Source organism: Ochotona princeps, chromosome 4 (assembly GCF_030435755.1).
Source record: "Ochotona princeps isolate mOchPri1 chromosome 4, mOchPri1.hap1, whole genome shotgun sequence".
NCBI lineage: Eukaryota > Metazoa > Chordata > Mammalia > Lagomorpha > Ochotonidae > Ochotona > Ochotona princeps.
Genome location: NC_080835.1, coordinates 68,756,495 through 68,784,208, shown reverse-complemented (window position 1 = coordinate 68,784,208; position 27,714 = coordinate 68,756,495). Strand labels below are relative to the sequence as shown.

General features: G+C 37.9%; 1 protein-coding gene across 4 annotated transcripts in view; it reads left to right on the top strand.

Annotated features, from left to right (window-relative positions):
- Positions 1-470: 470 nt before the first annotated feature.
- SLC36A4 (solute carrier family 36 member 4) overlaps positions 471-27,714 on the top strand; it is a 51,571-nt gene continuing 24,327 nt past the window's right edge. Inside the window, exons 1-6 of one of the 4 annotated variants that reach the window (XM_058663721.1) lie at positions 471-651; positions 15,670-15,793; positions 16,876-16,966; positions 18,094-18,182; positions 19,474-19,569; positions 25,348-25,432. In XM_058663721.1, the coding sequence (XP_058519704.1) occupies positions 15,672-15,793; positions 16,876-16,966; positions 18,094-18,182; positions 19,474-19,569; positions 25,348-25,432 (483 nt within the window). In that variant the 5' untranslated portion in view covers positions 471-651; positions 15,670-15,671. Of the gene's footprint in view, positions 652-4,537; positions 4,676-15,669; positions 15,794-16,875; positions 16,967-18,093; positions 18,183-19,473; positions 19,570-25,347; positions 25,433-27,714 lie in introns of those variants that run through there. The other 3 variants (XM_004585178.4, XM_058663722.1, XM_058663723.1) reach the window with 3 other exon arrangements.

Below are 27,714 nucleotides of genomic sequence, written 5' to 3'. Positions count from 1 at the left end.
ATCTGGTTAGGTATAAAATTCTAAGTTGGATGATGTGTTTCCTTCAGAAAATGTAGTGCAATGCAATGCTGCATTTGCCTTTTAGTCCTTTTTGTTTTGCTGCTTAGTATTTGCATGTAATTCACATTAAATGTAAATTTAATGTAAATTTCCTCTCTGTTTCCCAGGAGTTAATTTTTTTTTTAATGTGGGAAAGATTTTAAACTCTTCTTATCATTCTCAATGTTCTAAAATTTTTACAGTGGTGTATCTTGGCCTAGCTATGCTTTCATTTGTTTTATTGGGCATTTAGTGAGTGGGTCCTGAAAATTTGAGAACAATTACCCTGACTTATTCGATGGATCCTTTGATTTTATTATTTTTTAAAAATATTTATTTGCTTCTATTTGAAAGGCAGATTTACAGACAGAAGGAAAGACACAGAGAAAGATCTTCCATCCTCTGGTTTACTCCCCAAATGGTTACAACAACTGGAGCCAAGCAAATCTGAAGCAGGAACAAAGAACCTCTTCCGAATTTCCCACGTGGGTGCAGGGACTGAAGGACTTCAGCCATCCTCTGCTGCTTCGCCAGGCCATGATCAAGGAGCTGGATGGGAAGTAGAGCAGCTGGAACACAAACCAACACCCATTTGGGATACTGGCACTGCAGGTGGAGGATTAACCTGATATACCACTGTGTTGACTAATTTTATTATTTTTTACATTCATATCTTTTGGATCTTTTTGTTCTATTTTCTATTCGCTCGCTATTCCTTTTTCATGTTTTATGGATTTTTCTTTAAAAATTTAAACTTCAGTCGCCTATTTCAACTCTTTCAGACACTAAATTTCCAGTGTTTTTTGTTTCTGGTCTGCTAAATCAGTCATTAAGAGTTATATAAAGTAAAGCTACTGATAATAAAGGTAAGCTGCCACTAACAACCCATCAAAAAGGCTTTCAGGACAACAGTGCTAGTCAGCATGTTTCCCAGGTTCATTAACTGAATAATCATTAGGCAGTTATCAGTTGGAAGTGAGTGAGAAGCATACCTCTGCTTGCGCTGAAAGTAGAAGGGCAGAAACAAGCCTTCAGATAGGAAATGAGTACATTGTTGTTTATCAAGAGACCAAGATAGAGTGGACACTTGGGTCTCAGTCTGCTAAGCACTTGGAAACACCTCCCTTTTCCACACACAGAGTCATTTTTAAGGTTCCTGCAGGTCCTACCAGTTTGTGACTTTACCACTCATTTAGGTTATCCAATAGTGAAAATCATATCTGAGATGATTAAATATTAATTTACCCCTGGGAAATTTTACATTTGGAACTGAGGAAAAAAGACCAATATTCTTCTGGTCACTGGAATTTCACGACACAGAACCTGAATTTTTTTTTTTTTTTTGAACCTGAATGTTTTTCGAAAATATTTATCTTGCCAGACAAATGGATAATTCTAATGAAATATTTCATAGTGCTTAAAACCAACATGTCTCAGAACTATTTATCCATTTGTGAAATAAAAAAGTTGTTCATGTTGTTTGAAATGCTCCTTCACCTACAGATGCCCAACCAATTTTTTCTTGAAGTGTCAGTCTAACCATCCGCCGACAGGCCCACTCCCCAGTCTATAGTAGGTGCCTGTTAGCACTGCTGTTTTTCTCTTCAACATTTATAAGTATACAATATTTTATTTACTTCTTTTGCATCTTCCTGCACGATACAATGAACTTTATTCATTCATTGTACAATGGCTTTGCTTTTCTAGCCCCTGCATATAGCACAGGGCCTGAAACACGGAAGGGCTCCTGCAGGAGGTTGTGCTCAGTAACTTTTCCACACCTGTTTACTGAGTGTCTGCAGTGTGCAGAGCCCTGTGTTAGGTCCTGTTGAAATCAAGACAATGAAGATACAGCTTCCTATCGTGCTTCACAGTGTGGCAAAGGTCCAGAGATGGAAATGATAATATCAGGAGAAAAGTGTTAAGGAGTGATAAGGAAGTGTTGTTAACAAAGAAGGAAGCAAATAAGACAGTCTAGACAGTTAAAGACAGGAAATGAAGGAATCACCAGTGCTAAAATAGATTTTTTATAATATCTGTTCTGATACAGCTTTATATAATATTCCTTCTGAATGTAAGAGACTTTTTTATAAAGTTTATCACAAGAAAAAACATAGTTCTTACATATGGCATGGTGGTTACATATATAAAACTATCTATCTCTCTATCTATCCATCCATCTAGTTCCGTTCCACTCAGTTTTTGTCATCCAGTGGAGAGCTTGCAGCACATCCTCTAGGGATGAGGGGAGTCTATGTACATCCTTGTCATTTATAAAATCAGTAGCAATGTCACAGTAAATATGTTCTTAAATAGCAATGCCTAAAACCCACAATTCTCTTGAACAGTGTAATCATCTCTGTGTTACTTGGCTTATCCCACTGTCACACCATAAACACAATGAGCCTGGCTGCTTGCCGAAACTCAGGCCTCTCCCAAGAAACCCAGGCTTGAATTCAAGTCAGGCCCTTTTCCCTTCCATGGTGCCAGACTGGCTTTCTTGGATACTGAGATTAGAGGACAATGGCATTTGATTCCATGTAACACTCAGAAGAATGGTCTTCAGAAATACAGTCCCAAGTGTTCTCCTTGCAAAGGGTGGTTTTAAGAATGGCTTGAGTGAGGGCTTTCACTGTTGTGTGGTTCTGCTTTCCTGCTGGCCAGCACCCCAACTCCCCGTAGGGACCGACTGCAGTGGTTCCAGGGCAGATCTCTCCTCTGTGTCTTTTTTTTTTTTTTTTAAGATTTATTTATTTATTTTTTTATTACAAAGTCAGGCATACAGAGAGGAGGAGAGACAGAGAGGAAGATCTTCTGTCTGATGATTCACTCCCCAAGTGAGCACAACAACTGGAGCTGAGCCGATCCGAAGCCGGGAACCAGGAACCTCTTCCGGGTCTCCCACTCGGGTGCAGGGTCCCAAATCTTTGGGCCGTCCTTGACTGCTTTCCCAGGACACAAGCAGGGAGCTGGATGGGAAGTGGAGCTGCTGGGATTAGAACCGGTGACCATATGGGATCCCGGCGTGTTGAAGGCGAGGACTTTAGCTGCTAGGCCACTGAGCCGGGCCCTCCTCTGTGTCTTGTATTGTCTTCTGCCTCGATTACACTTCAGATATTCACCAGCAACACTTCAAGTAAGACCTCTTTTGGGGACTTGGACGTGTGTGTGAGTGAGGGTTTGTTGTAGTTTTAACATAAAAACAATTTTGGCAAACCATTGTTATCAGTTCATTATCTAGTGAAAGCCTTCAAAGAATTCAAGAGGATGAAAGGTGCAAATACATTCAATATATAATCCTGTGCCCCGCCCACTTTAAAAAAAGATTTATTTTTCTTGGAAAGGCAGATTTACAGAGAGGAGAGACGGAGAAAGATTCTGCTTCTGCTGGTTCACTCCCCAAGTGGCCGCCACAACCGGGGCTGAGCTGATATGAAGCCACGGAGCAGGAGCTTCTTCTGGGTCTCCCACGCGGGTATAGGGTCCCAAGGCTTTGGGCTGTCCTCTATTGCTTTCCCAGGTCATGGGCGGGGAGCTGGACGGGAAGTGGAACAGCCAGGACACGAACCAGTTCCCATATACGCTCCTGGCGAGTGCAAGTGAGGATTTAGATACTGGGCCATCACACTGGGCCCATCCTGTACCCTTTCAAATATTTAAGGCCATACGATGCAGTTAACACCAGTGGTCCTAGGTCTAGCGCCCATCAAAAAAATATAAAAAAAAAAAGCTCTCTTAAGATGATCCCATTGGATGAAACAGACAAATGCAAAAAATATTTGGAGTGAAAGCGACTGCAAAATCACATGTTGCTTTCAATCAGAAGCAGTTTTCATCCAGGGATTCATCAAACTGATTGGCACCCATCTGAGGGCCAGTTTGCATGCTGGTTGAAGTCCTCGCTTGGGCAGCGGACAGTTCTCTGCCCTTCCCTAGTTCGCTGTCTTCGGGAAGAGGGTTTCCTTCAGGTAAACAAGTAGAAACAGGCGTCAGTTACCTCAGAGGGCAGTCACTGAACTGCTTTACAGTGGTGGACAGCTATCCGTGTCTTCGAACCCCAATTTTCATTCAGCTCCCCGGGGTCAGCGTCAACCATCTTGAAAGACCTCTGTGCTGAGTGGGTTCAAGTCTTACTTGAGTGCTTTCTCCAGAAAGGATTACAGGAGAAGGAAGCCTGAGGGTACTCGGTAGTGTCTGCCCTGTGATTCTTCCAGGTTCACTCGCGCTGCATTGCTGTATCTCTCCCCCAGCTGAAGTTCACAAGCATCCCTAAGGCCTGGCTCCCCGCCGGCTCGAGTCTCCTGGTCCCTGGTCGTCTCAGGGGGCGCCCCGGCTCCATCATCCCGCCCCTCCGCGCTCGGTCCTCGCTCGCTCTCCACAGGCCGCGCCCGCGGGGACTCGGGGAGGGAGGCCGTCGCTCGGCCGCGGCCCGTGGGGCCAGGCGGCGCCAGCGCGCATGCTCGGGGCGGCGGGGCCCGGGAGGCGGGCGGCGAGGCTCGGGGCCGGCGGGGCGGAGGCGGCCTGGGCCGGACGCCGGCCACGCAGCGGCGGGAGAGCGCTCGGCGGCGTCCTGGAGACCCCGGAGAGATGGAAGCGGCGGCGGCGCCGGCCGAGGCGGCGGGGCACGAGGAGCTAGGTCGGTGTCGCCTGTGGCCCAGGCCTGAGAGAGAAGCGGGTGCGTGGGGTAGGCGGCGGGACGCTGGCCCTCACCGGGGGTCAGCCCGCGTCGGGGCGGGTGTGTGTGCCGGAGAGAGAGACGGCGACGCGTGAGGTGGTGGGGACGGCGTGCGGGTCCTGCACGGGTGCCGCTGGGAAGCCTTGGAACGCGCACCTCCCCGGGACGCTTGCAGGACGGCGGGGTCCGCGGGCCGGCCCAGGGCTCGGGCGGGGGCAGGGCTGTGTGCCGGGACGTCCGCCGCCGAAGCCCGCGGGCTGGTCCAGGGATGCTGAGCTGCGGCCGCCCGTGGCCCCGGAGGCCGGAGCGGGAGGGACCTGTAGCTCCAGCGCTGGGCCGAGTTGGTCTTCCTGCTTTGCGCTGTGCTGTCTGTCCCTGGGCGACAGGGAATGTTTGTTTTTTCACTGTCTGGAAGAAAACAAATAAAGGTCAGGCTGGGAGAATAATGTCCTCCTGGGTAGGAATTTCACCCCCAAGTGAGTCAAACTGAGCTGTGGAAAGGCACTTTAAAAAGCAGGATGATGCTCCTGTAACCATATGTATTGTATATTGCAGTTGGTTTCTGTTAAATCATAAACAGCCCTTTGTTGAGTGTTTACTGTGTTCAAGCAGTGTGCTTCGTCCTGCGCGTAAGCCCCGTGTCCTTTAATCCTCACAAGGATTTGGTGAGGTAAGGCTAGGGCTGTTGTTTTATGGATGTGGTCATTTGAATTTTATTAGTGTCAGACTCAAGATGTGAATGGAGGTGTAACACTTTTAAGTTAACCAGCAACCTGTGCCAGGATGTGGGAGGTGAGTGTTCTGTTGCTGGCAGGAACAGAATAATGTACTGTTTTACCTTAATTGTACACATCACTTGACACAGCAAACATCGCATTTCTTGAGTACTTCTCAGAAAAAGTCAGGGAACAAGTATGTATATCCAGAGATTGCCGCTACAGTATTTGTATCAGAGAAAAGCTGTTAACTCTCGTTGTCTGATTAAAGGAAATTGGTTAGGCACATGTGATCTACAAGCTAGCCGTTAAAAGGAGTATGCAAAGAGTATATACATTTTGATTAACTGAAAAAAGTTTCGTATCCTTTCATTACTTTAAAAAGTTTCATGGGTGCATTAACTTAATGCATACTCACTGAGCTTCTTGAATACACTTGAGACACATTGTGAACAAAGCAAATAAAAATCCTTGTTGTCTGGAAAGCAGACCTAAACATTAGAGGCAGTAATCATTTAATTATTTGCCTGGAGAAAATTGTTGCAGAAAACAAGAGCAAGCCCAAAGAAATCAGGAATGCGGGGGGGGGGGGGGTGAGAGATCACACATACCTAAGAATGGCCCTCATTGAGCACAGAGGGAACATGAGTCAAATGAGTCTGTGGGGAAAGGCTGTCCCAGGCAGGACAAAACAACTTAGGCAGACAGGAGTAGAAGGCAGAGGAAGGTGCCTACAGCACTGACCAAGACAATGATAAGGCCAGGTTTTGTAGGGTCTTGCAGGTCATGGAAAGACTATGGGTTTTACTCTGAGAGAGTGGGTAGTGAATCCCACCACCTTCCTAACATTTTAATGAGATTTTTCCGGGCCTGTTCATATGTACAATGAGGTTCTTGACTGCTAACACAAGGAGTTCTGTGATTAGGAAACATAGAACCCACTCACTGACATCTAAGTGGTTAGTAAATACTGTATTTTTCTACCTAAGTAATGATATATAGAAGCAAACTCTGTAGAATTTTAAAATGTCAATCTTAAACAAGACATTAGGGCTGATTTTTAATAGCAATTAGTAATTCTGGATATTGTTTGAGCTACAAACTATGCTAAGATGGGCAAAACATGGAAACTAATAGAAGAGACTAATACTTCAAATCCAACATAAGTGCTAGCAGAGTTAAGAATATGTAAGTTAAAATTGAGCAGTAATCCCAGGATAATGAAAATAATAAGATCTAATTTACATTACACATAAAATACCTTATTGATAAATGTCTTCGTGTTTTTTATTCAGTCGCAGTCTGAAAAATGTAATTGCTGTAGACAAAAATAACAGTGTATAAAATAGAACATTATTAGGCAGTGGATTTCAGCCTGCCTGGACATAATCATTTTTGTTTATAAGTGGAATAAAATAGAGGAATAAAAATTGCTAACGTTTCAGTCTTGTAATTGTATATTATACATGTCACAATCTGATATATGTTGTATTATAGTCCATGTGTACACAATAATGGTACACACAAATGGAATATTCTTAGGAATACTTCTGTGCTCTCTCTTATTGCTGAGATGTTCTTCTGGCCTGAATTTTCTAGCCAGAAGTCAACCTCAGTTTCTACTTGTAGTCAGAGTAGAGAAGGATTGGATGAATTTTGCAATGTGTATTAAAATGCTTACGATGTTAATTCCTTTCTACTATTCTGCTTCTGGAAAGCCAATACAAGTAAGAAAGGAATTCTTCCCAAGGATAGTAACTGAAACATAAATGTTGAAAATTTAACAGTAATCTAAATATGGAACAGTCAGGAAATTGCTGCAATAACTGAGGCACATACACTTTACAAAGTGTTATGCAAACATTAAATTATGGTTATGAAGTCTGAGTGAAGCAAAGAAAAGTGTGTCATATACTGAGTATGAAAAAATTGAATAGTCCCGATGTTTTTACAATAGTATTTTAAAAAATTGAATGAAAATAATGGAAAGAAAATATACCAAAATGTGAATATGCTAATGAGAATATAGATTGACAGTGGGGTTAGGAGTGCCTTTTTCATCTTTTTCTTTTTCTGAAAAATGTACAGAAGAGAAAGTAATCAAATGTCATTGCTCTTGTGCTGGCATAATGGAGGAAGTCATTTATGTTGTGTCAAGTGAACTAAAAATAAGTAGAAAGAGCCATTGTAAAAAATAACATGATCCGACTAAGTCTATAAATAATTATATAAAGTTACTGGGACAGTAGGTTATTCATTTTGGGGTGGAGAAATTGACACAGTGGGTAACCTTCCAGAGATCTCCATAGCCTATGAAATAATGCGCAGGCCATAGCTATTTATGTATGTAAGGGAACTTGTATCTTAGCATCTTTCTCCCAGTGATTTCCATCCTGGTAACATTAAAAAAAAAACTTTTGTAAACTAAATAACATGTAGTCATTGTATTGTAGAAATTTAGAATGAAAAATAACATTTTGAAATTAGAAATTTTCCAGCCACTTAGAAATTACTCTTGCAAATTTAGATACACACACAATTGCTGTTATTTGGTTCCATGCTTTGAATACTATTTGTATGCTGATAACTTCAGAATCTGTTTCTTGACCTGAACTTTCACTAATTCTAGACATAAATCTAATTGCCTGAATGACAGCTGCCCTTTGATATGTAATACACATCTCAGAGTTAACATGCCTCAAACTGAACACCTGGGATCCTCGCTGTGCACCTGTTCCTCCTGTGACGTCAGCCGTCTGTATTGGTTACCTATCACCATATAACAATTTCTGGCAGTTGTTGGGAGACCTCAGTTCTGTGTAGTTCTTTTCTTAGGACTACTTGAATATCTTTACAACATAACAACTAACTTTGTCCATAATGAGTGATCCAAATCAGAGAGCAAGGAGGAAGACATAATGCCTTTTATCATTAGTGTTGAAGTCACAAATCATTGCTTCTACCAAATTTTATTCCTTAGAAGTTACTATCCAGCCCACACATACATGTAAGGAAATTATATTCTTCCTCTTGAAGGCTGACGCGTCAAAGAATTTGTAGACATTATATAACTACCCTAATGTCTTGGGTAGATTCCTGTAGATCCTCAGGTCCTTGAAGTCGACATTGTCTCCTAAGGGATAATGTTAGTTCTACTTACAAAATATATCCGGTCTGACCACTTTTCTGTTTTCCTCTGCTGCAACCATAAGGCTCTGAAGGACCTGCACATTTTTTTCTGGAATTACTGGAATACCCTCATGCTTTTGCTTTTAGTCTCTGTTGGTCTGTTTGTCACAGTGCAGCTTCTGAAATCCTTTGAAAACTTAAGTTAGATCATTTCACTTCTGCTCAAAACTAGTGCTCTGCTGTCCAGAACAGAATGGTGATCATTAGCTGTAGTGCTTATGGAACACTTGAAGTGTGGTTTTTCTGCAACACCCATTGGTTCCAGTGCAACTCGGGACTGAAAACAGAACCAACCCAGCAGTTGCAACCACCAGCTGATCGGGGTGATGGACTGTGCCGGGCCCTGTGCTTGCTAGAACATACAAAAAACTAATCTGGGAATACCTCAGAGTATCTTTGGAGATCTCCCCAATCGAACTGCTGGACTCAGAACTCTAACCAAGAAAAGACAGAAGACAGAACGGGACAGTCATTCATCTCAGCTATATGTTGGCAGCAAATTATGGGGCAAACGGAGACTTTATGATGGACCATATCAATCAGTGGACGACCTCATCGAGCGAAACGGGCAGCGATTCACAACTAGAGAACTATTAACACCACTTGGGCACATATCTCGGAGCATGCCCCACATCCGGGACTTGGGGTGGGCGGGAAACCGGGTGGAGCTTCTCCCTCAATGTCCCCCTTTACCTCAGATGCAGGATGGAAACAATATGGACATAATGGCATTGCCCACTTTCCTATCCCCCTGAACCTTTTTTTTCCTTTTTTCTTTTTATTTTCTTTTTCCTTTAACTGTAATTAACTATGTAAAGATTGTCAACAACAATACAATGATAATAAAAAAAAATAATAATGAAATGAAAAAAAAATTAAATAAACACTAAAAAAAAAAAAGAAATACACTGTAGGTAGTAAAAGCTGTATTTTTAAGTTAGAATGGGAAGCAGAATATAAAATATTTTATTTTGTTAACATTAATTCCATGTTGACACGAGAGTATTGTAAACACAGCAAATATCTCAAAATTTCATCACTTTTCCTTTTTAAAAATATGTGCTTACTTGACAGTTTTTGAAGTTGTTGACTGACATTATATGTATATTTTTAGAAGGCGTTGCTGAGTCCATATCGTGATTTAAGGCATTTAGCAGCTATGTGTAGTGCTAGCATTCCATATGGATACCGGTTTGAATCCTGATTGCTCTGCTCCTGATCCAACTCCATGCTAATGCACCTGGGAAAGCAGTGGAAGATGGACCAAGTCCTTGGGCCCTTGCTCCCATGTAGGAAACTTGGATAAAACTCCTGGCTGTGACCTGGATCGGCCCTGGCCATCGTGGCCCTTTGGGGAATGAACAAGCAAATGGAAGATTCCCCCGCCTCCCTCTTCCAGCTGCCTTTCAAATAAATATTTGTTTTTTGTTTGATTGGTTGGTTTAAAGAGGACGTTGTGGTAGTGGCTTTTCGTCCTGAGAACAGTGCACAAAGCTGTATGTAATCGGTTTTCTGTTACTTCTTTAATCTCATCTCCTGCTGCTCTCCCCTTTGCTCACTTCTCTCTTAACTACTGTGGCTTCTTTCCTTTTCCTTAAGCACCCCACAGAGAGCCTCAATAGCCTTTACCTTTTTGTTCCTGCTGCCTGGTCAGATGTCCTCAATGCTCACTATTGTGAGCATAAAGTCATCTTCATTTTTATTTATTTATTTATTTATTTAATATTTGTTTATTTGAAAGGCATTGTGGAGGTGACATCTTCCATCTTCTGATTTACTCCCTAAATGCATAAAACAGCTGGGACTGGGCCAGGCTGAAGCCAGGACCAGAGAACAAAGCTACAGTCTTCCATGTGGGTGTCAAGGACCCCAGTTCTTGAAGCATCATCTGCTACTTCCGAGAGTTTACATTAGCAGGAAGCTGGAGTGGGGAGTGGTGCTTCTCAGATAAGGTATGAGTATCCCGAGAGACATCTGAACTGCTAGACCGTATGCACACCCAGGTGGGCTTTAAAATGCCATTCTCAGTGAGGCTGACTTTGATTAACCTATATAAAATTATGAACTCTCTCAATCCCAGATTTTTTCCTTAAGTTATAATGCTATGTGATTCTTCTCTGTTTCAGTTATTATGATATTTATTATCTCTTTCCCTCACTAGAGTTTGAGCTCCATGAAAATAGGATTAATTTGTTTCAGCAATGGTTGCATCCCCAGTATCTAACAGTGTGCTTGGCACACACTAAATATTGGGGCCTTGTTATATTGACAGTTGTCAGATTGAATAGAGAATGTAGCCTCTTTTGAATGCGTTCTGTCAGATGGCACATGCCTTCCCTGTTGAGGGGCTGTTGACAGCAGATACTGGTGAGAGTGATGACAGTCTCTTAGGAGAGACTCATGAGAAAGACTCCAAACCAAAAAAGTGTGTGAGGGCTGTGCCTCTTGGCATCAGCTCCTGAAGTGTGTTCTGCCTGTGGCACTGATGTGTATAAAAGTCAACAGTTGAGCCAGAAAAAATAATTCCTTTTCATATATATGCTTTTCTGAAACAGATAGGCAGAATGAGTATGGACACCTATTGGTTACCCCAATACCTCACTACTGTTCTTCAGATGTGACAGTGTGAAATAACAAAGGGAGGGATATGATGGCAACAATGGATGCTGCCTTTTTTGAACCTGAAGCAGAAGTCCTTCCTAGGAAAGAAAGAGTGGTTTTTGATGAGGCTGACTTGAAAACTTTTCAAGTTTTGTAGCTGACTCTCCTGCACTGTACTTGCACTTTTTGTTTCAGCCACATTAAACAAAGTTTCCCAAGCAGTTAAGAATCCTCAAGCCTAAAATGCCCCACTCTTTTTCCTGATTACTTGATTCAATTTATATGGAAACCTTACCCATGGATATCTAGGCTTTCATGGTCTATTGTAAGGATTAAACCACTTGTCTATCTGACTATATTGCTTCCCCTAACTTTTGTATGTAACTTTTTTTAATTACTTGATTTAGTTATTCTTGATATTGTATCATTCAAGCTAATATATTCAGTCCTAAAACTTGATTGTTTTTGCTGATTTTTAACAAATATAAGGCTCTTACAAAGTTTGTGGACAATTAAAAGATAAGTTTTTAATATTTTTATGTAAGGAGTCTTCAGAGTTCATGAAAAGTATGTATTTTGAAAGAAAAAGCTGCGTGGATTTAAAAATTGTTTTGTACTAAACCATACATCGTTTAATTCCATTTTCCCATGGACTTTTTAAGTACCCTTGTATATATTTCTTACTGTGTAATGTCTCAGGAATTTAAATGAAAATTGGTGAGAAAGTCTTAGAGACTTTTCAAAGTGCAGTTCAAAGAAAATATGTTTAAGTATGTTGAATTTAGTTGAAGATGTGTTACGTTGCAAGTTCTGCTTTGATGGGCTATATCAATCTTAAATTCCTTTTCTTTTTCTCAAGTAGTTTCACCTTTAAAAAAATTTACTTTTTAAAAGTCTTGTGAGGGTTGGAGTAGCTACCTGGAATAATTAAAGTTTTGCTGAAGTTTAAATGTGATGAATGAAAGAAATGTGAAAAGGTGTTTTCACAATAAATCATATTTAATGTTTCCTAATCTATATAACAGAAAGAAATAATGAATTTTAGGACTAAGAAAAGGTGCAACAGATTACAGAGTTGAATAAAATAAAGTAAATAAGACATTGGTAAAACATTGTTCTCAGCTAACTAGAATAAAATAAAGTAAATAAGACATTTGTAGAACATTGTTCTCATCTAACTAGAACTTGGAAATCTGAGTTCATAGTAAATACTCTATTTAAAAACTGCTTCTGCTAATTACAGGGCTACTATTTACAGATAATTGTAGCTATTTTCAATTTTGCCTAAAAGATATTAAAGATAAATTCTCCAGTGATACATTAAAAGTAATCATTTGAATCCTTTTTTTGAAAGTTTTTCGAAAACATACCTTTTCACTGACTTCCCGTTGTTGCTGTGGACTCTCCAGTGGTGCTCTTCAAATGGCGGGTTTTTCTGTTAAATATTGGCAGTGATAGCTATCTTTATGAGAACAGAAAGTATATTCAGTACAACACAAAAGATACTGTTTGGCTCTTGGCAGAAATTAGGAAGTTGAAATAGATGGCAATTTGGATAAGTGGAATTCATGAAAGAAAATGAAATCCAGTCAGTGAAAGAATACATTTAGGACTGAAAGTAACAACATGTTTCCATTTGAAGATGAAACATGTAACTGGTAAAGGTGATTATTATGGGTTAGATATTAGTAGTGTGACTCCCACCCTGTACTCTCCAGTTTGTGTTTAAGTCTTAACCCCTAGAGCCTTGAAATAAAAAAGGAATTTATTTAAGTCCCCATTTTTGTAGTACTTTGTTATGGCAGCCTCAGCAAGCTAATAGTTACTTCACAGGATAAAATGTCAGTTTACTACCTCTATTGAGTTTGGCTAGCACACAGAAAAAAAGTGCTGCTGAGGGGAAGGTATCCTAATCCGTTGTTGGGAATGTAAGCTAGTGTAAAAACCACCATGGAAATCAGTAGGAAGATTCTTCATGAGAATAGATTTCACGACATGACCCAATCATCCCATATACCCAAATGGAATCTGTATATGAGAGAGTTACTCTAATGCCGTGTTTATGGGACTGAGTTCACAGTAGCATCTGGTTTGGAGCATGTTAATTTCTGTTTTAACAAGTTCTTTCTTTAAGATTTATTTTTGGTGACACATAGATCATTCTGTAGCATGCTATTTTACTTCCTGTTGTAAGTGTTCTATGATGCTGCTGTTGATATTGTTTTATGGCTTTTTATTTAAAGGAATGTGTAGTAACTGTGAAATAGACTATCCTATCCAGATATGAAGAAACAACGCAGCATGTATCTCTACTTGCAAAGCAAGGATGGACTCCCAGTGAACTGTTAGATGTATCTTGACAATAGGATGCTGGACTCTGCCGTTGTTCATACCTGCAGTGTCAGGACACACTTAAATGGCAGAATGATGGACTTAATGGCTGTTCGTGAAGGATTGTACATTGAAATTATGGAGGGGAAGCTACGGAGGTGGAAGTTGAGGGGGGAGGGGATGGACGGGGAGGAGATATCTCCGAGCCTATGGAACTACATCATCATCCTCCTCATCAAAGGATTGTTTGGGGGGAATATGGACAGTGTGGTGGCTCAATAGCTTAATCTTCCACCTGCAAATGCCAGCATCCCCTCTAGGCTCTGTTCATGTCCGGTTGCTCCATTTCTAGTCCAGCTCTCTGCCTGTGGTCTTGGAAGGTAGCAATGAATGGCCAAAGGTGTTAGGACCCTGCACCCACATGGGAAACCCTGAAGAAGCTCCTGGCTTCTGACTTCGGATCCACACAGCTCTAGCCATTGTGACCATTTGGAGAATGAACAGTGAATGGAAGATCTTTCTTTCTGTCTTCTTTTCTGTAAATCTGCCTTTCTAATAAAAGTAAAATAAGTTAAAAGATATTTATTTACTTGTTTTGAAATTCAAAGTTACAGAGAGAGATATTCTATCTGCTGGTTTGCTTTCCAGATGGCCAGTGCTGGACCACATGAAAGTTAGGAGCCTGGAATTTCATCTGTGTCTCCTGTGTGTGTGGCGGCGACCCACACACTTGGGCCACCTTCCTCTTGTTTTCCTAGGCCATTATTAGTAGGGAGTTGAATTGGAGTGGAACAGCTGGAGCATTTGGCACCCATATATGGGATACTAGTGTTGGCAGCAGTTCCATAGCTTATTTGAATGCACACTAAGAGTGCAACTTCTTCTTGCCAAGGAGTGATTTAAAAAGCAGAAAACTGGTGGTAAATGTCTTGATACTGATTGTGGCTATACATCTGAAAAATGAGTAGAGATGTGGTATAAAGAACAGTATGTAAAACATCACATGTAACGCCAAAGTAGAAATGATGTAATTTTAAAATGAGAAAATAGGATCAAAGACAGGAGAAACTAAAATAAGGTAATTCATATGTGTGCAAAGGTATAATGAATGGCTAAGGTAACCAGGAATATAACTGAATTTGATGTGGGGTATGATCATGAGCTGAAGGAAATTTTTAAGACTACTTTCTTGGCACAACTGAACAAGTAGAGTATGGAAAGTACATTGGATAATGTATTACATGGAAACTAACTTGAACTTGTAATTACAATGGAAGTATTTCTTTGACAAATATGCGCTTATGATAGGATTAAGTGGCTTAATATAATGAAACTTATACTCCAGTATCTCATAAAAAGTGATTTATATTTGAGAAAAAGTGTCAAAAAGGAAAAATGACAAAATATTAAATATTAGTAACTATGTAAAAACAGGATTTTTTGTATAATTCTTATGCATTTAAAGTAAGTTTTAAATTATTACAAAGTAAAAAGTTTAAAATTTTTAGTCATTAACAAATAAGTTGCTTAGTTGTTTCAGATCCCTATTATATAGATTTATTAAATATGTTAGGATAAAATAGGTTTCCACTTTAAAATATTCTGTACTTCATATTTTAGCGTTTAACAGTGGTCTTCTCGGCAAATTTAATGATGAGACACAGTTGTGACTGATGTTGTCTTTGTCTCCGAATGCCAAATTATGGTAAAATTTGTTAGATGTAAAAGCAAATTTTGATGTTAAATATTAATAATGAAATGACTTTATGATTCTTAATGTTTTTGAAATGATAATTGCCACTTGCCAGTATGGTGTGAGTTAAAGCTAACTGGAGAGAAAAATAGTTTTTTTTTTTTTTTTTTTTGTATTTTTTCATCCTGAAATTCTGTGATAGTGATGTGAATAAAGCAGAAAAAAATTTTCATTAATCATTTTAAGCTTTTTTTTTTACCATATGCTGCATAATACAAGTAAGTCTAGTTGTTTTTAAATATACTAACACAGTTCTGATATGAATGATCTTACTTAGGATAGAAATAAAGAGTAGCATTCATTTATAGCAGCTTTATTCTAATTATCGATGTGCTAATAAAGTACTGTGTTTTTCTTCTCTAAAGATATGGATGTCATGAGACCCTTGATAAATGAGCAGGATTTTGATGGCACATCAGACGAAGAACATGAACAAGAACTCCTACCTGTTCAGAAGCATTACCAGCTTGATGATCAAGAGGGCATTTCGTAAGATGTGCAGCTTATAAGTTTCCATTTATTTTCTCTGATCATGTAGCGTGTAATTATCTTCTGCAGACGTGGAATTTTACTAGATTCTGCAGAAGATGCAAATGAATGAGATGCAGCCTTTGCCTTGAAGGAGTAGAAGCCCTGGAGCCATGTGTATAGCAAGAACTACAATGACACGCAGATGCTGTGGCTCTTAAAAGAAGAGCGATCTGCGAGTTACAGAAACGTTGGAAAAGCAGCCTCAGATATGGCTGGATTTGGACATTTGGGAGTTAGTAGACACATACTAAGTGAGTCGTATCAGAAACAGTCATAGGAAAGCAGTGGGACTTTCTAAAAAACATCTCTGATATTTTTGTTACTAATTGAGTTTGATTCATTTTTACTGTAACAGTGACTTCATAATGAAGCAAAGTAACATGGAATCTAAGTGATCATAATAGAAGAGTATAAATTGAAGAAAATTTAGACAACCATTTTTGTTTAATACATCTGAATTTTATGCCCTTCCTAATTCCAATTTATTTCTTCTTGGTCAAGAGACTTCCTTCAGTAGTCTCCTAGAAATTATTCTAGGTTAGCAATCATAGGAGCTTTATGATGTCTGAATATTAATTGTTTCTCTTACCTGATTATACATGCATATAGTTTTGACGTCTATATTTTTATTTTATTTAATTTTTTCTTTTAATTAACTCCCACTTATATTGATGATTGCAGATCAGAAATATTTAGTACAGTGTCAATAAATTGTTGAATTTTATCAGCCTAATCTTCAACAGTGTTCTGAAAATTATCAGCAGCAATGTTATGAGAATTTTCTTTATTATTAATTTAGTGTTTGCAAAAATACTTTTCACTTAAATATCTAATCTCCGCAGTAACTCTTTGTATGGCACTTTTGGTAGAAAAATTAGGGTTTGACTAAGTTTTAAGTTTTTCTTCGGTGGAAGAATGGAAAATGCTACTTGGTTCCTCGCCTAGATTAATTTTCAGGTTCCCTGTATACTAACACCATGAATATGATTTTGATAGTTTTAGTTCTAAAGTGACTAAGTTTCAAAACTGTTACTTTTCAGATTTGTTCAAACTCTTATGCATCTTCTTAAAGGAAATATTGGAACTGGCCTTTTAGGACTTCCGTTGGCAATAAAAAATGCAGGCATAGTGGTAAGACTTATCTTTGTAATCTTCAGTTAAGACATAGTAATAAATTTATAGCAAAACTTTTATAGGCTTGCATCTAGCTTGGTCAGAGATAACCCAGGGAAGTTACTTTAGATAATCACTAAAGTATTGGCTATTGTATTGATAAAATTATGTGAGCTATAGTAGTGATATCTAGTGGAAAATAATTTTCTTGAATTTTTAAATTAGTTGTAATATTTGATACATAAATAAAGAAACCCTTCCAGCCCTCACACAATATTTAATTTTTCCTGTATTTTGGTTTATCAGGGATTTGACCAGTAAATTCATAGTAATAAATGTATTTATAGAGAACTTCATTTCTATTTTGAAACCCTACAGTTTTTAGACTCAATGAAATATGAAATTTTCACATTTAAAGAGTCTAATTAAGAAATCAGTAACAGTATTTTTTAAAAATCAAATAAGGCATAGAAAGGCAATTATTTTGCTTATAGAGAATTTTACCATGGTAGAAATAATTTATAAAGCAAAAAAGTTGTATTTAGTTTCTAAAGAGAACAGTTCTGAAAACATCACCTTTCTCAGAGGATGGTTGTTTTATTTACCCTAATTAGAGCACAGGCATTTCTGAATATAAAAATAAACTGGCGATATATGTTTTAATTAATTAATGTTTACACGTTTTTTAAATAATCATTTTGTAAATGCAGTTATGTAACATAGTGAGTGTCCAACAGGTAGTCTGGAAGAAGTGGAGTGCTCTCATACCCTGTTTGATATTGCGTTTTTTAGAAAGCTCTTAAATAATGATGCACCGATACATATGCTTATCATGGTGGCTTGCTAGTAGTTGTAGAGTTGCCATTTTATGTTGTAGTCTGTCCTACTTTATTGCATATATGTATTTTGTATTCTTCAGTATAGGTAGCCACATTGCTAAAATGGCATAATACCTAGTAACCTTAATTATCATTTGAAATTCTTCTTATATCAAGTTTATTAATTTTCCCTTATGCAAATAACTGTCCATTTGTACAAAAAATTTATTCACTATAAATGAGTAATTCAGTGGTTCATTGGTTATAATATCGTTTAAATTTTGTTAAGCTTAAATATTTAAACCTTACAAATTTTTTTTCCCACAGCTTGGACCAATCAGCCTCGTATTTATAGGAATTATTTCTGTTCACTGTATGCACATATTGGTACGTTGCAGTCACTTTCTATGTCAGAGGTAAATGTGGATTTGTTAAGTCTGTTTTTTTTTAAAGCTGTGTATTTATTTTGAGCACCAGATGTTCATATTTCTGCTGTGCTTTGTAACTAGAAGTATTTCCTTTAGCCTGCTATGGAGAGAAATCTCATGAATTTGGAAGGGGTATCATTTCATATGATTTGAATATGGTCAGGATATTAATTTTTCAAAGAGTAGCCTTATTAATTAAGTAGAATTTTCTTTAGTGCAAACAGAAAAATCATTAGATATAAAGGAAAAGGAAGTAGACATGTTACTTTTAGTTATTGTATGATGATCTTGCATGTATTAGTAAATCAGTTTGGGGTCTAATGCCTTGGATATACCTAACTGATATTGTGATTTTACAAGCAGTCAATAAAATAATATTTTTTCTTTATTTTTGTGTCATAAAATTAATTTACTTTAAAAAAATATATTGCCTGTTCTGATAGACCAATATTCTAGGTTTATTCTTTTTCACTGTTATTAAATGCTCTTAAAACATTGGATAATTCGTAACAATGAATACCTGGGACCAGTATTGTGGCAAGCACGTTAAAGTACTTCTGTGATTCTGAACTGTAACACTGGTTTGAGTCCTTGCTGCTCTGCTTCTGATCCAGCTCCCTGCCAGTGTACTTGAAATGGTACTCTCTCTTTCTTTTTCTCCCTCTCTTGTTTCAATCCTTCCTCTTTCCCCTCAACCCTCAGCTTTTCAAATAAATAAATGAGTCTTAAAAACATAATTGTGTACTTGAAAAAGAGGGGAGAGCGAGTGCAAGTGCATGTGCAAGCACAAGGGGTTGGGGAGAGAAAGAGTAAGATGAAGGGAATGGAGAAATAGTCACCTCATGGGCGGTTTCAAAGAATAAATGAGATATTATATGTTAAAATATGAAGCCCTGTACAAATGTATTATTAAACAGTGCTGTTCTCACAATGGAATAGTTTAGATATGAGCAATGTCGTTTATGTTTTTAAGTATTTGAATATGGAAATAAGTGGAACGTAGGTTTAAAGTTGTATGATTTCTGCACATATGTAAAACTTAGCAGTAGATCAGGATAATTATACTTTATCTTGAGAGGATGTGACACAAGAAGGTCTGATGCAAAATGTAAAAATGTTAAGGCGTGTTTCAGGAGTGTGTGGATTTTGAGATCTTAAAATATATCTGTTTATACGTTGCACTGCATTTCTTACTGGTTATTTCGTGTTCTTTTCAAGGGTTGGTTCATGGGCCAACTTAAAATTCTCTTTCCAACGTGTGAATGTCATTAAATTACAGGTTTAAAAAGCCAACATTGGGTTATAGTGACACTGTGAGCTTCGCTATGGAAGTAAGTCCTTGGAATTGTCTTCAGAAGCAGGCAGCATGGGGACGGTAAGCACTTCATATACTGTTTATGTGTTTTTCAAAATTATGTTAATTTTTAATGGTTTAAAAATTTTTTATTTTAATTTTTTTCTGTTTACATAGTTGAAACTTCTTGTGTTTTAAATGAATATTAATTGTATACTTTAGTAGGTTACAGTGAAGCATTTCCAGACATGCATATAATGTATATTGATCAAATCTGGGTAATCAACATTTCCCCTGTTTTGGCATTACTTTATGATGAAAGCCTTAGAGTGTCTTTTTCCCCCCTATTTTCTCATAAAATATATAGTAGGTTATTATGAATCATAGCCATGATACCATGCTTGTAGAACACTGGGGACTTTAATCTTTTGATTTTACTCTGATCTGGTACCCATTATCCAAAATCCTTCTGTTAGCTCTTACTACACCAAGGCTCTACGTATCAGTATTTTGTGTTAATTTTGTAGCTTCCACAAATGAGGACTAATGTGATAACCATCTTCCTGTGTCTGTATTATTTACTTAGCATGATGCCCTGCAGTTCCATTCATTTTTCTGGGATAGAGTTGCTTCATTGTATATTTAGTCTGTTCTTATGGTGAACACCTTGGTTGATTCCATATCTTGGCTATTGTGACTGGTGGTACAATGCACATGGTATAGTGGGTATTTCTCAGCTATGTTGATTTCATATCTTTTGTATATATGCCCAGTAATAGGATTGCTGGGTTATATAGAAATTCCATTTCTATAAGTTACTTATTATGTTGTAGAATGTTTTATTTTATTATGGGAGATTTTCCCAAGTGATTCAGAATTAAAACTTTTCTGTCTGTGTTTATTATCAAAAGTGATAAATCCTTTAAAAAGCATTTCCAAATTGCATGTAATAGTCCAAAAATAATTTCAGACTTGATTTCCATGGATAGGAAGTAAGAGTTTTTGTCCTTGTCCTGTGGCATTGTCTGTGCTTACAAAGCAATAAACTACAGTAAATATGACCATTTTAAAATCCATTCTTTCAGACATAACCAGTAAATACTTATTCTTATGTTCAATCACAATAATTCATCTGAACTAGCCTGAGATATAGAAATATTTATTTTAAATGTACACCTGCAAGCTATTTGCTGTAAAAGAACATTGTGTTTTTTTCCCCATATTTACCTTCTAAGTTAGATGTACCTATTACATTACATTTATGTTTGGTAAACCACATAGTGGAAATAGACTTTTGAAATGTTTTAAGTCAGTTAGAAAAAGTTACTGTGCTTGTCTTTTGTGCTGTTTTAGACTTTGATTGTTCAGCTCTGCACAGGCATGGTCAGGCCTGTATTGCTCAGGGCTCTGCACAGGCATGGTCAGGCCTGTATTGCTCTGCTCTGCACAGGCATGGTCAGGCCTGTATTGCTCAGGGCTCTGCACAGGCATGGTCAGGCCTGTATTGCTCTGCTCTGCACAGGCATGGTCAGGCCTGTATTGCTCAGGGCTCTCTGCACAGGCATGGTCAGGCCTGTATTGCTCAGGGCTCTGCACAGGCATGGTCAGGCCTGTATTGCTCAGGGCTCTGCACAGGTATGGTCAGGCCTGTATTGCTCTGCTCTGCACAGGCATGGTCAGGCCCGTATTGCTCAGGGCTGAATTTGCAGCATCTAACACAGGACTTGACACATTGGGCAACTGAAAAAAAAAAAGTGAGTATTTCCAAATGGGAAAGAATTGAAAGCATTACATTTTGAATATTTCTATTGTCTAGTTCACATGTGCTACTAAAACAAAGCACTAAAGACTGGGTCATTTCTGTATAAATCTGTGAAATCCAGAAGGCTCTCTTGGGTTTGATGTCTGCTAAAAGTTGTGATTTACTTCTAGGGTGGTAAATGGATAGACTCTTCAGTTCAGGAACACGTGCAAATTTGCATCTCAGGAGTAAAAGGCTTTAAGCGTGTTTCAGAGACATTGCAGTTTTGGTTCCAAATCACTTGCTTGAGAAAATACTTTCCCCACATCCTTAGCAGTATTTAATGTTTTTGATTTTGGAGTGGTAACTGTTCTAACAGGAGTGATGTGAAACCTCATTGTGGTTTTTATTTGCATTTCCCTGATGACTAGTTATCTTGATTATTTCATTTTTCTGTTGGCCATTTGTAATTTATCATTTCAAGATTGCCTGTTCGTGTCTTTTGCCCATTTCTGACTAGATTGCTAAAAAGTCCCCTCATCCACTCTTGATAGGAATGTAAACTAGTACAACCATTATGGAAGACAGTATGAGGATTCCTTGGAGATCTGAATATAGATTTACCATATGACACAGTATCTCACTCCTGGAAATTTACCCAAACAAAATCAGCGTATAAGAGTTATTCGTGGGCCCGGTGGCGTGGCCTAGTGGCTAAAGTCCTTGCCTTGAAAGCCCCGGGATCCCATATGGGCGCTGGTTCTAATCCCGGCAGCTCCACTTCCCATCCAGCTCCCTGCTTGTGTCCTGGGAAAGCAGTCGAGGACGGCCCAAGGCTTTGGGACCCTGCACCCGCGTGGGAGACCTGGAAGAGGTTCCTGGTTCCCGGCATCGGATTGGCGCCTACCGGCCTGTTGCGGCTCACTTGGGGAGTGAAACATCGGACTGAAGATCTTCCTCTCTGTCTCTCCTCCTCTCTGTATATCCGGCTTTCCAATAATAATAATAAAATCTTTAAAAAAAAAGAGTTATTAGTACACTCAGATTTGCTTAGCTTACACTAGCTAAGATATGGAATCATTCCAGATGTCCATCAGTTAGTGACTGGGTAAAGAAATTGTGGTATGCATACATTGTGGAATGCTGCTCAGAAAGAAAAGAAATGAAACCCTGTCTTTTGCAACAAGGTGGATACAGCTGGAAATCATTATTCTTAGTGAAATAAACCAGTCTCAAAAAAAAACAGGTATCATATGCTTTATCTGATATGTTGCAGATAATGTAAAATACAAAAATGCATAACAATGACTGGGATATGATTATTTCTTTTAGCCCATGTTTATACTTCAGTGGACATGTAATCTTTGAATATTATGGTTAGTAGTGAATTAAGCTTGTGAATATACAACCGATTAAGATTACATCTTTGCAAAAGCTGATGAAAAGAGGGAAGGAAAAGTTGTCTTGGGGGAACAGGATAATGGGGAAAGTGTGGGTGTCTTGGAAATGTATTTATGGAATGTACAAATTATTTTTTGTTTATTTTAATAAAAAGTTTAAAATAAAAATACTTTCTTAGTGAAGGGTGGTTGGCCCATTCGTTAGGATCAGTTTAGATGTCTGTCCTGTGTGCTGACATTGTGGTGCAGTTGAGTTGAGCCACGCCTTGTGATGCTGCATCCCACACTGGCTGGGATGGGGACTCTGCCCAGTTGGGACTGAGAGCCTGCTAAGTGCACAGAGACCTCCAGCTGGGTTTAGTTCAGGTTGTTGTTTTTTCTTTGTTTTTTTTTTTGTTGTTTTTGTTGTTGTTGTTTTGTTTTCTCTCAGGTAAGAATGTAACTAACTGGGAGTTATAGGTAGAAGTGAAGAGAAAATCATGGTTTAATTAAAACAGAGCGGTAGTATGCACCCAAACATGAGTGCAGACAACCTCGTGAACATTTAGTTCATTTCTACTTTCAAAAAAATCTCCATACAGTTTTCTATAGTGGCTCTGCTATTTTATTCCCCCCCCCCCCGCAAGCATTTGTTAATTTCTCTCTTTCTGATGATAACAGTCATCTGACAGGGTGAGGTAATATTTCATGTGGCTTGGATTTTCATTTTCCAAGTAACTAGTGATTTTGAGCATTTTTTTGTCGTGCATTTGTTGATCATTTGAGTTTCTTTTGAGAACTATCTGTTCAGGTTCTCTTGCTTTTTTAAATTGTACTTTTTGTTGCTGTTTTTGAGTTTCTTATATATTTTAGATAATAATCCTCTGTTGAGTGACTAGCTTGCAAATATTTTGTCCCATTCTATTGATGTTTCTTTACAGTGAAGATTGTTTTATTTACTGTGTACAGCTTCTGAGTTTGATATAATCTTGTTTGTCTAATTTTCCTTTTTTTTACCCCCCTTTTTTAGGATTTTATTCAAAAAAGTCATTGCCTACACTGATGTCATGAAGTATTTCCACTGTGTTTGCTTCTGGCAATTCAGTAGTTTTAGGTCTTACTTATGGGTCTTTAATTCATCTTGAATTAATTTTTGTATATGAGTAAAGACCTAATTTTATTCTTCTGCATATGTATATCTAGTTTTGTTAACAGAAATTTACTGAAAATACTATCCTTTCTGCAATTTTACAATATTGATAAAATTATTCATCATTTTAGTTTGATTTTCTCTCTGAAATAGATAATAACAATACCTACTATATAGGATTATTAAGGGTTAGGTAAAATATTTTTACAGCACCTGGGTAACTGTTAATACAATTGTGTCAAAATATTTTAAATAAAAAATTAAATCAACAAAAATGTTGCAATTTCATTATTTCAGATAAAGTTGTAATATTTAGCTACATGTTCATAAGACATTTATGTTATCACAAATGTACTCTTTCATCTTATTGGCTTTGCATAATCAAAGTCAAATAAAAATAGGACTGGAAAATAGAGCATACCAAGCCATTAAGAAAATGATAACAGCAGCACAAATAGTATGTACAATATGGACTAAAGGGAGAAGAGCAGTATTAGTCATTTGTGATTCAGTGTGACTTTTTTGGGAATTTTAAGGAAATCTGACTTGTTTATGAGGTTTTCAGACTTCCTAATAAGCTGAGTAGGGGAAGGAAGGAAAAAGACCCTAGAGCCCTTGAGTCTTACCTTATAACCCAAGATTGCAAACTACAGCTTTATTTCTGCCCTAGACTAAAGGCAGCTTTCTCTGCCTGTGTTATGAAGAATGGCTTTCTGACAGAGGTGGCTGGAATGATTGTTGGTTGGAACAATAAAATCATAGCCATATTTAAATGTAGTTCATCAGAGTGGAGAATTGAATGATTTCAGGGTATGAAGATAAATTACAAATGAGAACCCTGATAAACCATGGAGAGAAGTAGAGTGCTGACAGTAATGAAGATTAGCAAGAGTGCTTGCAGTGTCAAGGTGGTGGGGCATAGTATAATATGATTTATAACTGCGTACTATAGTAGCAACCAAAATGAAAAAGCTTAGTCTACTTATTAATAACGTATAGGCAAATTTGGATCTTGGTTATTGCCATACCTAAATAATACTATTCTTATTGATGTCTTTGAGGATCTTCCTTCCCTACTCGCACAATTTTCTTTAATGTCTCATTAAAATAAGTGAAGAAAAAAGCTTTTGGAGAGCTCTCTTATGATAAGATTAGGGCCATGCTTCCAATTCTGTACCATTCCGTATTCTTGGTAGTGATCTGGACCATAGAGTACTTGCTTTACTCACAGATGGCATCAAGCCAGGAGGGATAGGAACTGCGCTTGTTGATCTAAAGAAGATTTTTGAGAAATAGGAGAAATGGGCTTAATCAAAAGAAGGGTTGTTTGTAACTTGGTACCTTTAAACTGTCTAATTTCCCAAATAGTGATGGATAAATCTTAGCATTTAGTGGGACATCTTTTGCTCTGTAATAATCTTAACAACATACTAATCATAATTATGAAACCTTAATTAAAACAAATGTTTTACTTCGTATTTAAGGAAATTAAAAACATATGCTTTCATAAAATGTTTTAAAATAGCTAATAAAATCTGTTGATGTTGAGCAGCCTTCGTTGATGTTTGTTTGTGGCTATCTCTTCACAGGAGTGTGGTTGACTTTTTCCTGGTGATAACCCAGTTGGGATTCTGCAGTGTTTACATTGTCTTCTTGGCTGAGAATGTGAAACAAGTGAGTATTTTCTCCACCTAGTAAGTCATTTTATTCTAATGCCTTAAGTATGGCATTATATTTCTTTTGTGGAATATATAATTAGTCTTCTCTTTCTTAAGTTGCATTTCTGGCATTATTTTTATTTTGCCTTGTTGTATTATTACAGGTGATAGTTCAAATCAGAGCATAACATTCTAATTCTTTCTTGAAATTTAGGTCTCAAAATCGTATACATAGATACTTTGGGAGCATATACCTATGTTGGTCATCTATAATTAATATATAACAAATGAAGGAAAAAGTGATCAGCTGTGACCAAAATAAAATGATTATTGCCATTGTCTGCAAAGATACCATATCCTAAAATTTTAGGGGTGGAGAAGGGAAATGTCCCATAGTATGAGGGATTGTTTTAAGAGGAAATGGTGTGTAGCCTTGGTATGATTAAATCTTTGGAACAAATATGCAAAGCATTGAAATAAGAAATCCCCCATCAAAGCAACACCACAGCACTTTTCTTTATAATTGGTTTTGTTATACTGTGGTATCCTCATTCTCTTCTTTAGTTGTTTTTAGTCAATGACAGTTATTATATAGTACAATAAACATTAATACTTCAGTAACCTCATGGAAAGTGATCATTGTAAGACCTTAAACATGTGTTTTAAAATGTTTCTGCCTTAAAAAAATACAGAAAATGTCATTTTTCTATGAGATTTTTGAGGTATACTTACATATGTTAAGATACAAAATATATTTGTCTTGTAGGTGCTATAATGCAAAATAATGATTCATATATGTTTTTAAAAGAATCTGTATTTACTAGACTGTTTGCTAAGTATAAAGTGTGCTTCACTTTACATTTAAACCAATTGGCAAACTTTGAGGGTCAGATTATAGGTATTTTCTTTCTTTTTAAAAGATTTATTTAATGTGTTTATTTGAAAGTCAGAATATGAATGAGAGAGAGATAGAAAAGTTTTTTTTTTTAATACAGAGTTATAAACGGGGAAGGAGAGGGAGAGGGAGAAAGAGAAAGAAGGTCTTCCATTTATTGGCTCACTCCCCAGATGACTACAGTGGGAAACCAAAAGCTTCTTCTGTGTCTGCCATAGGGTTGGCAGGGCCAAGGACTGGGGCCATCTTCTGCTACTTTCCCAGATCCTTTCTCAGCTAGGAGCTGGAGCAGCAGTAGCGCAGCCTGGACTTTAACTGGTACCCATATTCCTGTGGCTTTAACCACTAGACCACAACGCTGCCCCTGGATGATATGCATTTTTCACTTTTTCAGGTCATATGATCTCTGTGCCATGAACAATATGCAAATAAATATATATAATTGAATTTCAGTACAGCATTACTGTACTGAAATTCATGTGTAATTTCTATTTTGCCAACCACTGAGTTAGGCGATTACTGTACACTATTTCTGAGGCATTAACCTAGATTTTTAGTGTTGCAAGAGCTACCAGGCTCTCTCTTTTGGGAGAGTTCTGTTTAAAGAACACAGCTAGTTAGTAATCAGAGTTTAAATTTTCAGATACATCTTTCTTTCAGTGTACTACGCCTCAGTATGTAGAAACATTTGCATCTGGAAAAGTTCTAAATCCATCTTCAAGTCCAACATCTCAGTGAAATGTTCCTCAGCTCTTCACTCCACATCTTTGTTGTCTTCATCTCTTGCCAGAAAATGTTAATGTTTTTCCTTCTTGTGTTTATACTACTTTAAGAGATAACCTTAATCACGGTGTTAAAGTTAATTTGTTTTTATTTTAAAGTTAGAGAAAGGGAGAGACAGACAGACAGACACTGGTTCACACTCAAATGGCTGTAATGTCCAGAGCTGGTCTGATCCAAAGTTGGGAGCAAGGAGCTTCTTGTATGTCTTCCACATGGGTACAAAGGGTCCAGTAACTTTGGTCATCCTTTGCTGCTTTCTAAGGCACATTAGCAGAGAGGTAGATTAGAAATGAAGCAGTTGGGATTCAAACAGGTACCTATATGGGATGCTGGTGCCACTGACTGAAGATTAGTGTGCTATATACCATGATACCAATTCTATTAAGTTAATTTCTGAGTTAGTTTTAACTACTAGACTGCAAGCCCATACAAGAAGGGACCAGTAGGAATATATCTGTTGTGTTCACCATGGTAAGTTAACCTGTAAGAGTGCCTGCCTTAAATGCTTACATAGTTTTTCTTCCCAGCTTCATTTTAATTTTCTTTATCCAATACCCTACTTTCAAATTATTTCTTCTGCCTTTTCTGCCCATGAATAGTTACCATTAATTTCTTAGACC